General features: G+C 34.2%; 1 protein-coding gene across 1 annotated transcript; it reads right to left on the bottom strand.

The window, feature by feature from the left end:
• Window positions 1-13,473: 13,473 nt before the first annotated feature.
• Window positions 13,474-14,179, bottom strand: LOC116126983 (serine carboxypeptidase-like 25). The gene is made up of 3 exons (XM_031412649.1): window positions 14,113-14,179; window positions 13,919-14,024; window positions 13,474-13,590 (listed from the first exon to the last, which is right to left on the bottom strand). The coding sequence occupies exons 1-3, from the start codon at window positions 14,145-14,147 to the stop codon at window positions 13,474-13,476; spliced, it is 258 nt and encodes an 85-aa protein (XP_031268509.1). The 5' UTR covers window positions 14,148-14,179.
• Between the last annotated feature and the right edge of the window lie 329 nt (window positions 14,180-14,508).

The following is a 14,508-nucleotide window of genomic DNA, read 5'->3' as shown; positions in this document are numbered from 1 at the left end:
TGAGAGCGTGTTACCATTACTGTCAATGATTCCATCATCAATCATCTTTGAATATTGTAAAGAACGAGTAGCGACTCCTGCAGGCCAAAGGCAGCCTTTTTAATTTTCATCTTCTCTGCAACTTCAAGAGCAAATCCAACACTCCCTCACCATCACAAAAAAAAGCTATCTCTCTTCCACTCGTGGTGATCTCTTCAATGAGCTACTCCAGCTGCCCCGGCATCACCTTCGGCATTGCTGCACATAGCTTCCCTATATCATTTCTATCCTCCCGGCTTCCATTCCACTGGAATCGACAACAGACGTTCCATCCCCATAGAATTTTCCGGTAATGCGTTGATGACCCGTTGTGAGTATGATCTGTGTTGACAAATGTGACTCTGAAGCCATGCTTAACTAAGCATAATGAAAGCTCCAGTAAAGGAATTCATGCCTTGTGCAGGAAAGGATAACAAGAATATTGAGGACTCATTTTGGTTTTCAGTTTCCTATATGTTTCCTACGGACATCTAAAACTCACCCAAGTTATGTTATGTTAATTGTAGTTTCCAGCTTATATAATTCAAATCCTAGCATCTAAAACTCACCAAGTTACGTTAATTGGATGTTGTATATGGAGGATTTCCAAAATTGGGGCGACCCAGAGATCGGATTATTTCCAGGAATGGAAGACTTTGAATGCTGCCAGAGACTTCTACAAGTGGAGTATGGACTGAGTTTTCTATCTATCTGCTAGCTAATGTCTTACCTGTACGAAATCAGTGTGTGGTCAGTATTTGGATAAGACCCTGGAATTTATGCGTCGACATAAGTTCAATAGACCCTGCATAAAAAGTTGATCTCTGTACTAAGAATCTCAGCTAAATGACGAACCTACAACTGGAGCACTCTTCATTTTGTATGTTTGAAAGAACGGTCAATTAGTGAAAGAAAATTATTAGCGTTTATTGGAGGAATCAAACAAATAAATACATTCCACTATCAACTTTGTGTGGATTAACAAAAAGCAATGGAGATTGATGTTTGTCAGATAAAGACCAATATATCTCGGGGTGGGCCTAGATAAAGACCAAGGGAGCCTTGTGTTCAGCTATCGGGTTCCTTTCGAAGAGTTGAAAGTTCGGACTGTACACTACCATAAATCTTGAAAGATCTGCAATATTGCTGATCATCAAACCCTTGCGTTTATAAAGGATATATAGTCATAAACACCAAATCATTATGTACTTTAATTTAATTTTAACAATTATTGTGTCGATAATAATATTTTCATAACTTCTTAAATTTTATTATGAAGAGGTCAGTGGTAATTTTATTATCTTAGGCATGAATTGAAACTGGATTGTGGAGAGCACATTGACATGACATATCGTATACCAAGTGTTAAAGTCATTAACAACACTTGTTATCTATCTCTTTTAAACGCTATATCACCATCAAAAAAGAGAGATACCCTATTTATAATTGAATCTAAAGAGGCCAACGCATCAAATTGATCATCCATCCCAAATGGACGATCAATTCTGATGTTGTTGGGCCTATTTTGACCATATTTATTATCCTTAATATATTTTGTTAGTTATCTAATTTAATTTATTAATGTTCATTTTTGTTTTTTGTTTTTGGTGAATAAATTTGGAAGCATGGAGAAAGTCTTTTAATTCAATTCTTTAATATCCAAGGAGAGATTAAAGCCCAAAGAGCAGAAGAGAGCGGAATAAAATAAAGGGGGTAATAGAAATTTATTTAGCTCTTTAAGCGACCACAGCTTGAAAGTAATTAATTAATGGTGTGGGCTAGGCTGGAAAAAAAGGTCCGAACCGAAGACGAAACCAAAAAATCGAATTTTTCCACCCTTAGTGGCCCAAGTTGTTACTTGGATGGAATATGGATTGCTTCCTAGCCTTTTTTTTTTTTTTTTTTTTTTTTTTTTTACCGAGGTTATTGGATTCAGCTTACAGACATCTCAATTAATTTTTTGGGACTCTGAAATTTTGACTAGGTAAGACTTGTATAGTAGCTACCCCTATTAGCAACGATGAAAGATTCAAACTTAGACCTCTTAAGTAATACACTAAAAGTCTCTATCGAATCACTCGGCTACCTAAGGTAGTTTACTAAGCTAAATTACTAGAACCAAGTTTTATAAGGAAAAGACTCGGAATAAAAAGTTAGCTGCCAAATATCTGAAGCAAGATGTATGACACACCTTTGAAACTGCAAAATTACAATAGTCCGTTCAACATTTTGAGTGTAATCCAATGCTGATGATTACTAGTTATCTTCTTTTTGCAATTTACATTTTTGTGTTTACGCCTTCTGTTGGGCATGTATCCTTATCTTATCTCTGTCCCTTCCATAAAAGTCATGATATCAGGAGTCCTAAAAGGTTGTCATCTTTTGCCGAGAATTTCTTATTAAGTTTCGAGTCTTTCAACTTATCTCCAGAAACCTTGAAGTTTCTAAGTTGGATTATACATGTATTTTTCCTTTCAATCAATAATTGTTGGACTAAACAATCACTAGATACCTGAAGATAAAGATCAAAGAATGATTTAACATGTGTCTCCAAATTCGAGTCTTCTTGATGGTCAAAAGCAAAATGGGATCTAACATATCTTTCGAGTTTGAGTCCCCACGGTTGCAAATAGGGATGGTCACTAGAGCTTATGTATCTCTTTAATAGTTTACGTCTCGAGAAATTAGTTGATACACACATTTAGCCCTAAAGAAGGACAAAAAAACTATTGTACTAATTTACTTAGGAAAACCAAATTTTGGCTCAGCTTTAAAACAAGTATGTAAAATTGCCCTCAGTGAAAAATCAAATCATTGATATTGTTATATATAAGTTTCATTATATGTGGAAATGGGTAATGTATGGCTTTGTGTTAAAATCGGACCGACCGGACCGCCGGACTCGACAGCTTCTCTGGTCCGTTTCAAGTCTAGGGGGGTTTTTGTAATATTTTAAAATTATAAGAGTTAATTGCAATTTATAGGGGTGTTGAGAGACATGTCAAAATTTTAGGGTTAATTAATAATTTTTTTGGAGCATTTTTTTAATAAATACATAATTTTAAGAGTTATTTGAACTTTTTAGAGAGAATTTCTATAATATATTAGATTTAAGTAATTAATATGTAGTTTTAAAAAAATAATAATTATTATCTATCACCGACCCAACTAATTGGACCGATGAACTCGTGCCTCTGATCCGAGTTTTAAAACAATGATGTTGGTTGCAATGCTTGCTCATCCCAATTCCATCATTCAATTCAAAGCAATGTACATTGCTTTTAAAATTCAACCAGTGTATACCTCAGTATCAGCCAATACACAGCTAGTCAAGGCGACATTTCTACAGCTTGGTGGGCTGATAGAGATCTTTCCATAGCCACATAATACGAGACATAATTACAAAACTTAGCTACAAGTTCAATGTTCCTCCAATATCCCCATCATTTTTCGTTAAAGAAAGCGATCTTAACTTGTAAAGACTTGCAACATGATTTTCGAGCTTACTGTTGAAAGTCAAGTTTTAGCATTTTGACTGTTGACTATGCTTACTCAGCATTCCATTTAGGTTTAATAAAAGCATATCTGATTTTTATTTTGAAGAATATATTTCATATAAATAAAGATATTTTTATTAATTTTTAAATATAAAAACATAATTTTATTTAAATCTAATAGACTCTTTAATTGAATAAAGATACTCTTTATTTTAATAAAGAAAACTTAATGAGAGAAAAATTAATGAATAAAATTTATAGAAATTTGTAGTTTATTAATTAAAATTAGGATAAAAGTAAAATTTGACTCTCTAAACAATAGAGAGTCAAACTCACTCTCTAATTTTATTTAAAGATAAAGAATCTGTTGGACCTTGTTTTTTATATGGATAAACTCTCTATAATAAAGATTTTGGGTCATATAAAAGAGCTAGAAGTCGTTTATGCTCCGCTGTAAGCTTAATATAAAGAGTGCTGGTACTGAAGCGTTCAGTTAATAAAGTTTCCCTCAATTTGAGGTTTATTCCACTGGTATAAGAGCATTTTGACAAACGTCTTCTAGTCATAAGAAAATTTTCATTCATTTTCTCACCTTCCAAACACTGATAGAAAATTTCTTCTTCCGTTTTAAGAACTCCGCAATTTACAATCTGATAATTTCGTTTTTATAACTCCTCCACAAATTAACTTAACCATTCTCATTCCTCTTTCTATTAAACTGATTCGTGACAATTATTGATATTGTAGTTCTCTTTGTTTCTCTACAACTCTACTTGGTTTAATAAATGTCCAGATCCATTTGTGATATGAAGATCTCTAAGTCAAAAAGTATCAGATGCTTTTATCAAAAACTTAACTCTGACTATGTCGATTGGAACAAAACAGAATTCGTTGTTCACAGGCGTTGGCTTCTATCTCAGAGCTAAAGTATAGCTATATTTCTCGATGTTAGACTTGTGTCTGAAATTTGGATTACTCTGCGACAATTTCATCAGAATAGTTGTAAAGTCAATACACTCATTTTAAACATCAATTATAAACTATGAAGAAATGATCATTGTTAATTAGTGAACTTTTATTTCTGATGATAAGCTGTTAGATTTTATCTTAGATGGGTTAGATTTTGAACCTCTATTAGATCTAACATCTCGAATTGTGTCAATTTCTTTACGGTTGATTTGCATTCTGGAAATTCTGTACAATTTGCTGCTGTAAGTAAATCCAGTATCGCAAAACATACTCTTCCTCAAGCTCATCTAATTGCTGCGAATAAGTTGGATTATTTCCTGGCGCTCATTTAATCGAAATGTGAATAGAGGTGCTATCAGAATGCTTCTAGAGGAAGTGATAGAGGAGGACGTTCAATAATACAAAGGGAAAATAATTTGTTGATAGGTGGAAGTCGAATCATGTGCTGGCAGTTTTCAAGGTCCTTCAAATGTTATCATTGGCTCTAGTCAACAGACGCAGACTACTGTTTTCTTCTCAAGAACATCAGTCTCGCAGCAAACATGTTCTTCTATGCCTCAACCACTACTATAGTCTCAATCACGAAATTTTTCTCAGCCATCAGTTGTGAACACTAATGCACAATTTCCTTCAGCCTCTAATGCAGATACCAAACACTCGAATGCTCGGAATTTTCAAGCTTCTCAGGCTATGATTGCTAATCCTACTGAACTTGTGGATCCTAATTGGGTACATTGACAGTGACGCCACCAATCATGTCACCTCAAATCTTCAGCGACTTAACATCAATTCGCCTTCAAGGTCTAGACATTGACTGTGAAATGTACACCTTACTTAGTGCTATTGGTTCTATAATTGCGTAACTGCTTCTTCAAAATTTTTGCTGTTACGACGAGTACTTCATGTGCCTGAAATTACCAAAAATTGATTTTTATCTAAATTGCTTGAAGATAATTTTGTTCTCATAGAATTTATTGATGCACTTTTTGCATAAAGGACAAGGATATGGGAAATCTATTACTCAATGGAGTCTTAAGGTGTGCTATTAGCTGCAATTGTCAGAGGCCAACGTGTACCTGCTTTTGTAGCATTTGTAGTCCGTGGTCTCTTTAGTAGCTTTGAGCTGTCAAAGCTTTTCCTTGAACACCTGAAAATAAAATGGATATTGGCACCAAATTAGACATCCAAATTATAAGATTTAATTTATATTTTATAGTGGGTGTTTGGGAGATATGTCAAATTTTAGAGATTCAATTAATAGATTTTTTTTGGAGCATTTTTTTTAATAGACCAAATTTTATGGATTAATTTAAATTTTTTAGAAAAATTTTAATATATTAAATTTAAGTGAGTTAATATCTAATTTTTTTAAAAAAAAATTATTGTGATTGGACACGATTGCCCGTGCCTCCTTCCGAATTTTAAAACAATGATGTATGGTTGACTTTGCTTGCTCAATTCCCCATTCTATTCAAGCAAAAGGCAGGTACATTGCTTTTAAAACTCAACCAGTGTACCTCAGTTACAACGTATCCACGAATAGTCCAAGCGTGACATTTCTACATCTTGTGGGCTCACACAGATCTTTTCCACAGCCACATGAATATGAGACTTAATACAAAACTTAGGTACAAGTAATGTTCCTCCAATATCCCCATCATTTTGCGGTGAAGAATATCGATCTTATATAAATACTTCAAGATGTTAGGCATCAAATCAATGAATTTATTGTGTGCGTACATCCACACCGGTTGGCTTCACGTCATGTTTCTAAGAATGCATTGTCATCAGGCCACATTTTACCCTGATAGAGAGCTACTTCCCTACAAAGTTTATCAAATATTACTTCATGTAAGTACAATTTGTTTGTACGATAGTGAGATTATGTGTCATCTCATGGGAGAATTACTTCATGTGCAGACTACCCTAGGCCGCTTGTCCCTTTCTGTAAGTTACTTCACCAGTAATCCACTAAACCAGCAGTATATAAGGGTCTCTCACCCTGAAAGGAATGATTGATTGACAGTCTATTTTCTTGCTGTAGAATTGCCTCATTTGTGTTGAGGATTGAGATTGCTTGTCCTATAAAGCACACAAAAAAAAAAAAAAAAAAAAAAAAACATAAATACAATGATAAGGATTTGCACTGGTATCTGAACCACTTTAAAAATTTTCAGTTCGTATATTTATTTATCACTTTAGCATTAATCCAACACTACAATTATCAGTTTATTACAAACCCTTGCGTAAATTCCCATTAGATTTATGTATTCGTCATTGGTGCGAAAAAATCACATCACGAATATTCATTTAATGTATGTATTAGTTACATGTCTTTGTCAACTCAAACATTAATTATTATTTTTAAAAAAATTCATCAACTTAGATGTATCATAATTATCCATATGCAGTGGATTGATAATCATATTCATTATCACGCATTATTTGTCTTTGTTAATTTTAACTATCTGTATGATATATTGATAACAAGAAAATATATTATGTATTAAATGTATCACATCGTATATGTATCAGTTTATGAATATATGCACTTATGTATTATTTTCTCTTTTTAATCTAACAACCAATAATATTTGTAAATTTTAAATAATTGCATAACATAATTTTATTGGTTTTGACAGATAAACAATGTAGTTGCATTCTTGCATTTACTAGTGCTTTCTCCTTTTGATAACAAATTATAAGATTTTTAGATCATTATCCCCTTACCCATAACTTCTTTCTTCGCTTCCTTTAAATCGTTTGATATAGAATCTGCGCCAACCCAGAGATGCCAGCTTGACCCTGTCGAACCGTAGAATAGATGCGCGTGATTTATGAAACTCAGCAATGAACAAAAAAGAACATAATCATAATATAAGAACACAAGACAATTTTTAAGTGTTAGGGGTTCGCAAGTTAGAACTTGAGCCTATGTCCCATGTTACTCTTGCTTTTTGAGAGCTTATAGAGAACATATAATTCCTAGGAAATTGTTAGAATATTCCCCAGCCCTCTTTGAAACACGTTATTATGAGTTTATATAGCACCCATTTATATGATAGAGTTAAGATACAATTCAATACGTAGAATTAGAATTTGCATGATCATCCGCTACCTTAGTTTGGAGTTAGGTCAATCTGAATATCTTCCTTCCAAATTGAGCCAATCTAATACTTCTCTCCTAATAGGAATTTATCCTCTCCGATTAACCGCACAACAATACCCCCCATTTGTGGCGTGCATAATCGCGGCTTTAAAACTATGTCTTTGATCTGGATGGTTGTCAACACTATAGGCTGGCAGCCTCGCACTGAAGAACTGATTTGCTTGTCCATTTTAAAGAGATCTAAGATAGCTTGAACACGTGATCTAGGATGAGCAGCTTGTTGAGATTAATTAGAGAGTATAAGAGCTTATCTAAAAGTATAGGAGACTCGATAGAAGCACAAGAAGCTCTCTCTAAGAGTGCGAGTATTTGATCACAAAGCACAAAGGCGAGAGTATGTCTACTCTGACGCATGAACGTGATGCGCATGCTAATCAGAAAGCATATGAGTTTTGCTCTGATAGCATTGCTCCATCAGAAAAGGAGAGTACTAATGAAACTGACCAGTTTTCCCAGATGCTTTTGAAGATAATTAATCGTTTTTAAGCTGTTAGCTTTCTCTCTCGGTTATAGCTTAGCTTCTTCTTTCTCTCTCTTTCTCTTTGTGCGTGTTTGAGTGTCTTCGTTTAAGTTTCTGTGAAACTTCTCTCCTTCCTCTGTTCTTAGTCTTTGTTTATTGATTATGGCCTTTTGATTCACTTGGGGTTGGGGAGGCCTCGTGGCTTTGACCAATTTCCTCTACGCGCATAAATACAAAGAAAGTCACGATTTCCGTGATAACTTCTTCTTGATTTCTACATGGGTGTTGACTGAGATTTTGATTCTGGTACTATTTTAGAGGGGAGAATACACTCTGTAATTAGACGTTAATAAATCATAACCCAACAAATGATTCCATAATATCAATATCGTTGCATCACAGTGACTTTGTAACCAATAGAATCAGGATGTTAAAGAATAATACATGGGTATCAATAGTTTAAGGGGTTAGATATATGAAGTTAAGTCAATAATCACATTTTTTTCTTAAAATGCATAGGATTTATTTGAGGTGTCCGAGCCAGCAACCCATCACTATTGCGGCCCCCAGGTAACTCATGGGATCCAACGGTAAAGGTGAACTAAAAAGGTTATGCACAGCTACCCACGCGAGAGTTTTTAAAAGTTTAATTAAAACATATTATGCTAGACTTGGTAGTTTAGTGAATTCCAATTATTTTTAATAGTCAAATAATGTGATTTTTGTTAGGGGCCAAAAATCGTCTTGGGCTTGATGAGGCCTAATAACGAAATAAACATGTCACGACCTAAGGTCTCAACCTAATCTCGATCAGGCCTATGTTTAAAATCACCTTGCGAACTACCCACTCTACTAGTTAGGCTATTCTATAAGTTAAGCTAAAGTGGATTTCAGCCCATTAGCCTGCAACAGTCCATGAATAGGAAATCAGAATCCCACTCCATTTCCTCTTCTACTAAGATTCTAAATCTTACTCAAACTATTAAACTTACTTTGATAAGGTCAAGAAATAATATCTCTTTCATGATAGAGATTATCTCCCAAAATAAGACTTAGTGTCCTAATAAGATTTCAAACATTACTTAAACTATTAAACTTAATCTGATAAGGCCAAGATTTATATTGCTTTCTTGATAGGGATTATCTCCCAAAAAAGAGGACTCAATGTTCTACCAGGATTCCAACCTGTTGGGTTCACTATAAAAATATAGGCTTGCCCTCTCATTAAGGGGCAATCTCCCATAGTCAATCTAGACTACTCAAAACCATTTATTTGCTCCTAAGTTCTTGCTTCTAAGAACCCCGACGTCTCCGCCGTAGTCCTAGTCTCCGACAAGACTCCTGGTAATTCTTCATCTCCTTAATTCTTATCAAATAATCTCTTTCAGCCTCGCTGACTTGAGCGTCGGAGTGCCTATGGCAAACACCACCCTGGNAAAACACATTTCTCTCAGCTTCTCTTTCTCACAACAGGATTCAAACACCTTTCTCTCTCTCGTTTTTTCTTCCAATTTTCTACAATTTCTCAATTTCTTTGCTCTTTACATTTTTGTCATTCCTTGTAATTCCCGATTAAGTTATAATGGATGAGATCCTTAAAGAAACAGAAAAAACCCATCTACTCCCTAAATTGTAGGCACCATTGGGTCTACCAAAAATGGAGAAGAAGAAGTTGTGGTGGAGTAACTTTCGATGACTGAAGTTGCTCCACCAGGAGAGGAGACAACGTCGATGGAAGACATTCTATTGGCGGAACAAGGGAGGGCAAGAGTTCAAATTGAAACTGAAGAGGAGGATGCCGACGCAAATTCCAAGCGTCGGACATGATCGTTTAAGCGATCTAAAATCGCTTAAGCGACCAAGAGTAAAAGCAAAGGATCGCTTAAGCGATCGTGCATCTGGGCAGAAGTTGATTCTGCCTCGGACATGATCGCTTAAGCAATTATAAATCGCTTGAAGCGACCAACATTAAAAGCAAAGGATCGCTTAAGCGATCATGCTTCTGGACACTTATTTATTGTCTTGTTCATGATCGCTACCAACAGTAAAAGCGAAGAATCGCTTAAGCGATCCTGCGTCTAGGCACTTATTTATTGTCTTGTTCATGATCGCTTAAACGATCGTAGATCGCTTAAGCGACCAATAGTAAAAGCGAAGAATCGCTTAAGCGATACACTTAATCGCTTAAGCGATTGTGCATCTAGGTAGAAGTTTATTCTGCCTCGAACATGATCGCTTAAGCGATTTGTAATCGTTTAAGCGATACTTAAGCAACCAAGGTTAAAAGCAAAGGATCGCTTAAGCGATCGTGCGTCTGAACACTTATTGATTCTGTCTTGTTCGTGATTGCTTAAGCGATCTATGATCGCTTAAGCGACCAAGTGTAAAAGCATAGAATCACTTAAGCGATAACATAAATACAACCAGATCTCTTAAACGACTAAGTCTAAATACACAGGATCGCTTAAGCGAGAAATGAAATCTCTTAAGCGATCCAGTGTATTTGGATTATTTTTATTGTATTTCACTAGATTGGTTAAGCGATTAACGCTATCTTAGACATATAAGGTGTACGATTCATTCAGTGAACAATGACCATTATTATATTTTAATTAAATTAGTTCTTTTACGGCTATATTAAACATATATGGTGTAGAATGTTTACGTCTATATTAAACATATCAGGTGTACGATTCGTTCAGTGGACCATGACCGTTATTATATTTTAATTAAATGAGTTCTTTTACGTCTATATTAAACATATGTCCATAAACATGGAAAAGAAATATTGAAGTAAATTACCCTCAATCGCTTAAGCGATCCCGTCTATTTAGTCTTGGTCTACAGAGTGCATAGCAGATGGTTGCAGAGTTCAATTTTATATCAATATTATATTTTTTATATATTACTTTCTTGCCAAGAACTAACAAAAATAATAGAATAACAATAGATCTTTCGGTTTTATGTACGGTGTTAATCGACAAAGACCGAAGTGTTCTTTTCACATTCTATTGAATTGAAAAAGATAATTAATAATAATTAATAATTAATAAAAAATGACTAAATATTAAATAAACATTACGGAATATAATTTCTTACTCAAACATTCACAATATCAAAAGATTTGATAAGCGATCGCTAATAAGTTATTAACCGATATATTAAGGATTAGATAGATTTTAAAAAACATTTGCAGAGTCGTTTAAGCGATATAGTGTATCGCTTACTGGATCGCTTAAGCGATCTGGTATAAATAAGCCTGATCGCTTAAGCGATCTACTGCCATATACCTGATCGCTTAAGCGATATGCTGCCATATGTCAGACTTATACCAGATCGCTTAAGCGATCTGGTATCGCTTAAGTGATCTACTGCTATATATCAGACTTGTACCAGATCACTTAAGCGATATACCAGATCGCTTAAGCGATCCATTAGCTCCAGAATACATTTTCAGTCATCTTCACCTATAATCGGTGCTACCACCCCCAACTACGCACAGTGCAAGAAAATCATCAACAAATCTTACTCCTTTTAACTTGCATTACATCAAACACAATCCGAGAACCTAAACCATTAAATCGAAATCATAACCTAAACCCAATCCATCATTAAATCTTTGTAAATAGAAATATAAAATGCAAAGAGGTGATATACATCCCTGGATGAAATGTTGAGAGTAGGAATAGGCAGATCTTTGGCGAAGAAGATGTTAATGGCGGAAGAAGAAGAATGTGTTAATGGTAGAGGAAGAAGAACGTGTTAATGGCGGAGGAAGAAGAAGATGTAGACGAAGAAGAACATACAGAAGAAGAAGAAGATGTAGACAAAGCTTAGAAGAAACAAAAACTAGGGGAAGGATGCCTTAATGGCGGGAGGAAGAAGAAGAAGGTGTTTGGGTTTGTTTGCAAGATTTTTGACTCTTTGGAGACTTATTATAATTTTTAAAAGATTACACAATTATTCATTAATCCTAATTAACTCCATAATTATGTTTAATTAGGTTTAATAAAAAACAAGACCATTTAGTTAAAATTTACAAACTCTATAGCCTTTTAATTAAATTTTAAGTTAAAATGGTGTTTTAATAAATGACCCGATTGGGGAGGCCTCTTGGCTTTGACCATTTTCCTCTACGCGCATAAATACAAAGAAAGTTACCGTGATAACTTCTCCTTGATTTCTACATGGGTGTTGACTGAGATTTTGATTCTAGTACTATTTTATAGGGGAGAATACACTCTGTAATTAGACGTTAATAAATAATAACTCCACAAATGATCCCATAATATCAATATCGTTGCATCAAGTACAGTGACTTTGTAACCAATAGAATCAGGATGTTAAAGAATAATACATGGGGATCAATAGTTTAAGGTTAGATATATGAAGTTAACTCAATAATCACATTTTTTTTCTTAAAATGTATAGGATTTATTTGAGGTGTCCGAGCCAGCAACCCATCACTATATTATGCTAGATTGTGCATAACTATCCACGGGTGAGTTTTTAATGGTTTAATTGAAACATGTTAGGCCATGCTATATTATGCTAGATTTGGTAGTTCAGTGCATTCCAATTATTTTTAATATTAAGTCAAATAATGTGATTTTATGACTAAATTTGTCCTTTAAATAAATACTTTACATTTTTAGAAATTAAGATTAGTAAAGATGAATCTGAATAAACTACCTCTGGATAACTGAGTGATTCAATAGGGACACTTTAATGAGTTTGAGTCATTTTTCAATTGTTAATAAGGATAACCATTGAAACTTTTATCAGACTAGTAGTTCTAAGGTTCTAAGGAATTAGTTGAGGTACACGAAGGCTAACTCCGACACCTCCAATTAAAAAAAAAAAAAAAAGGAATATGAATAGTTCATATTTTAAATATGGACTTTGTTTGGTTGATCATGACTTGCTCATGTGAGTTTCCATTGGCTACATTTCTAGTTGCATCCACTTTTATATTGTAGTCTCAATTATCTCCCCCAGTTTCTGGACATGGATTCAAAAATTCAGACTTTAATTATATAAAAGGTGGGGGACATATTGAGTCAAAACAAATTCATTCCGTGTTTTCCATTACCAAGTTGTTTGAATAAAGTGATGAGATCATTTCAATGGTTTCCACTATAATTATTTCATTCAAAGAAATGGATTCATTCCAATTTTCCTATTACACAAATCAAACTCTTTCTTTCCCTCTCTTTCTCTCTCTCTACTAACTTAACTTAATTTAATTTCTTTGTTCATAACAATAATATCAATTCAATACCAAAGACTTAGAATGAATTTTTTTTTTTCATTTTTCATTGTTGTCCTTCTTCATCAAGACTTTGGAAGAGGTTCACCTCTCAAAATGATTTGAATAGCTGCAGAGCAGCCCTTGGCTTGAAGAGTGGCACCTCATGACCTGCCTCTCTCACCGTTGCAAATGTTAGCCCTTCATAAACTTCTGTCCATTCTCCCACCTTATCAACCAAAAAATAAAGAAAAAAGAAAAACGACCCGTTAACATACATTATAAACATTTTTTGTTATTTATATATATCATCAAATTTGTCTTTAAAGTACACGTTAAGATTTTTAGGTGAATTTTACTTATTGTCAAATAGTGGAGACCCTTATATTGAGAATTACAAAAGTCATAGGGGCGTGCATGGTTTGACCCTTGAATTCAAACAATTTATATTCAATTTCTTGAAATATTCTGTAAAGGCCTAGAACTCAGGTAACCTGCCATATATGTTATGACCAAATTAATTAATCAAAGAGATGTAGGCATAATTAGCTACTGACCTGCTTCTTAACATACCAAGGATACCCTGGAATTTTGGTTGTTAATTTCAGTTGTGCCAGAGAATACCTTGTTGCAGTAACTGGCACCACTGAGTCCACATCTCCACTGCAATTTTCGAAGAGAAAATGGTTAATTATAACTATATATATGGAGAACTAAAATGAAATTTTATAGTAAATACATAATTGCCAACCTGAAAACCCAAACTCTCAATCCACCAGCTATCATTTGTCTATAAATTGGAAGAACTGATACATCTGTGTCATCAAATAACACGAAATTTATTTAAAAAGTGTTAAATAAATAAGGACCCTTTCTTGATTTAAGCTCTCTGTCAGTTTTTAAATATTGTATTTACGATCACCTGCAAGCAGTCCACTTATAAGGAATGTTGGTTATGTTAGCATGGAGGGCTTTTTACACATCAGGCCTGTTGTAATAAATCTCGGCATACTTTTCTGTACAAGGATCATAGCCTGATATCTGCCTCAAAATCTGACAAAGCTGTGATTTTATATTTTATTAACACTGAAGGAGGGAGGTGAAAAATGAGGTCAAAGATAGATAACGTTTATTTATTCAAATTTAA

This window comes from Pistacia vera, unplaced genomic scaffold (genome assembly GCF_008641045.1).
Source record: "Pistacia vera cultivar Batoury unplaced genomic scaffold, PisVer_v2 Contig188, whole genome shotgun sequence".
In the NCBI taxonomy this organism is placed as follows: Eukaryota; Viridiplantae; Streptophyta; class Magnoliopsida; order Sapindales; family Anacardiaceae; genus Pistacia; species Pistacia vera.
The sequence above is the reverse complement of the archived record's forward strand: the minus strand, read 5'-3'. Positions and strand labels throughout refer to the sequence as shown.

Coding starts and splice junctions, on each gene's coding strand:
- LOC116126983 (XM_031412649.1), bottom strand. CDS start 14,147: ATGATAGCTGGTGGATTGAGAGTTTGGGTTTTCAG. Junction 14,025..14,112: donor TTGAGAGTTTGGGTTTTCAG/GTTGGCAATTAT, acceptor CGAAAATTGCAG/TGGAGATGTGGACTCAGTGG. Junction 13,591..13,918: donor CTTGGTATGTTAAGAAGCAG/GTCAGTAGCTAA, acceptor TTGGTTGATAAG/GTGGGAGAATGGACAGAAGT.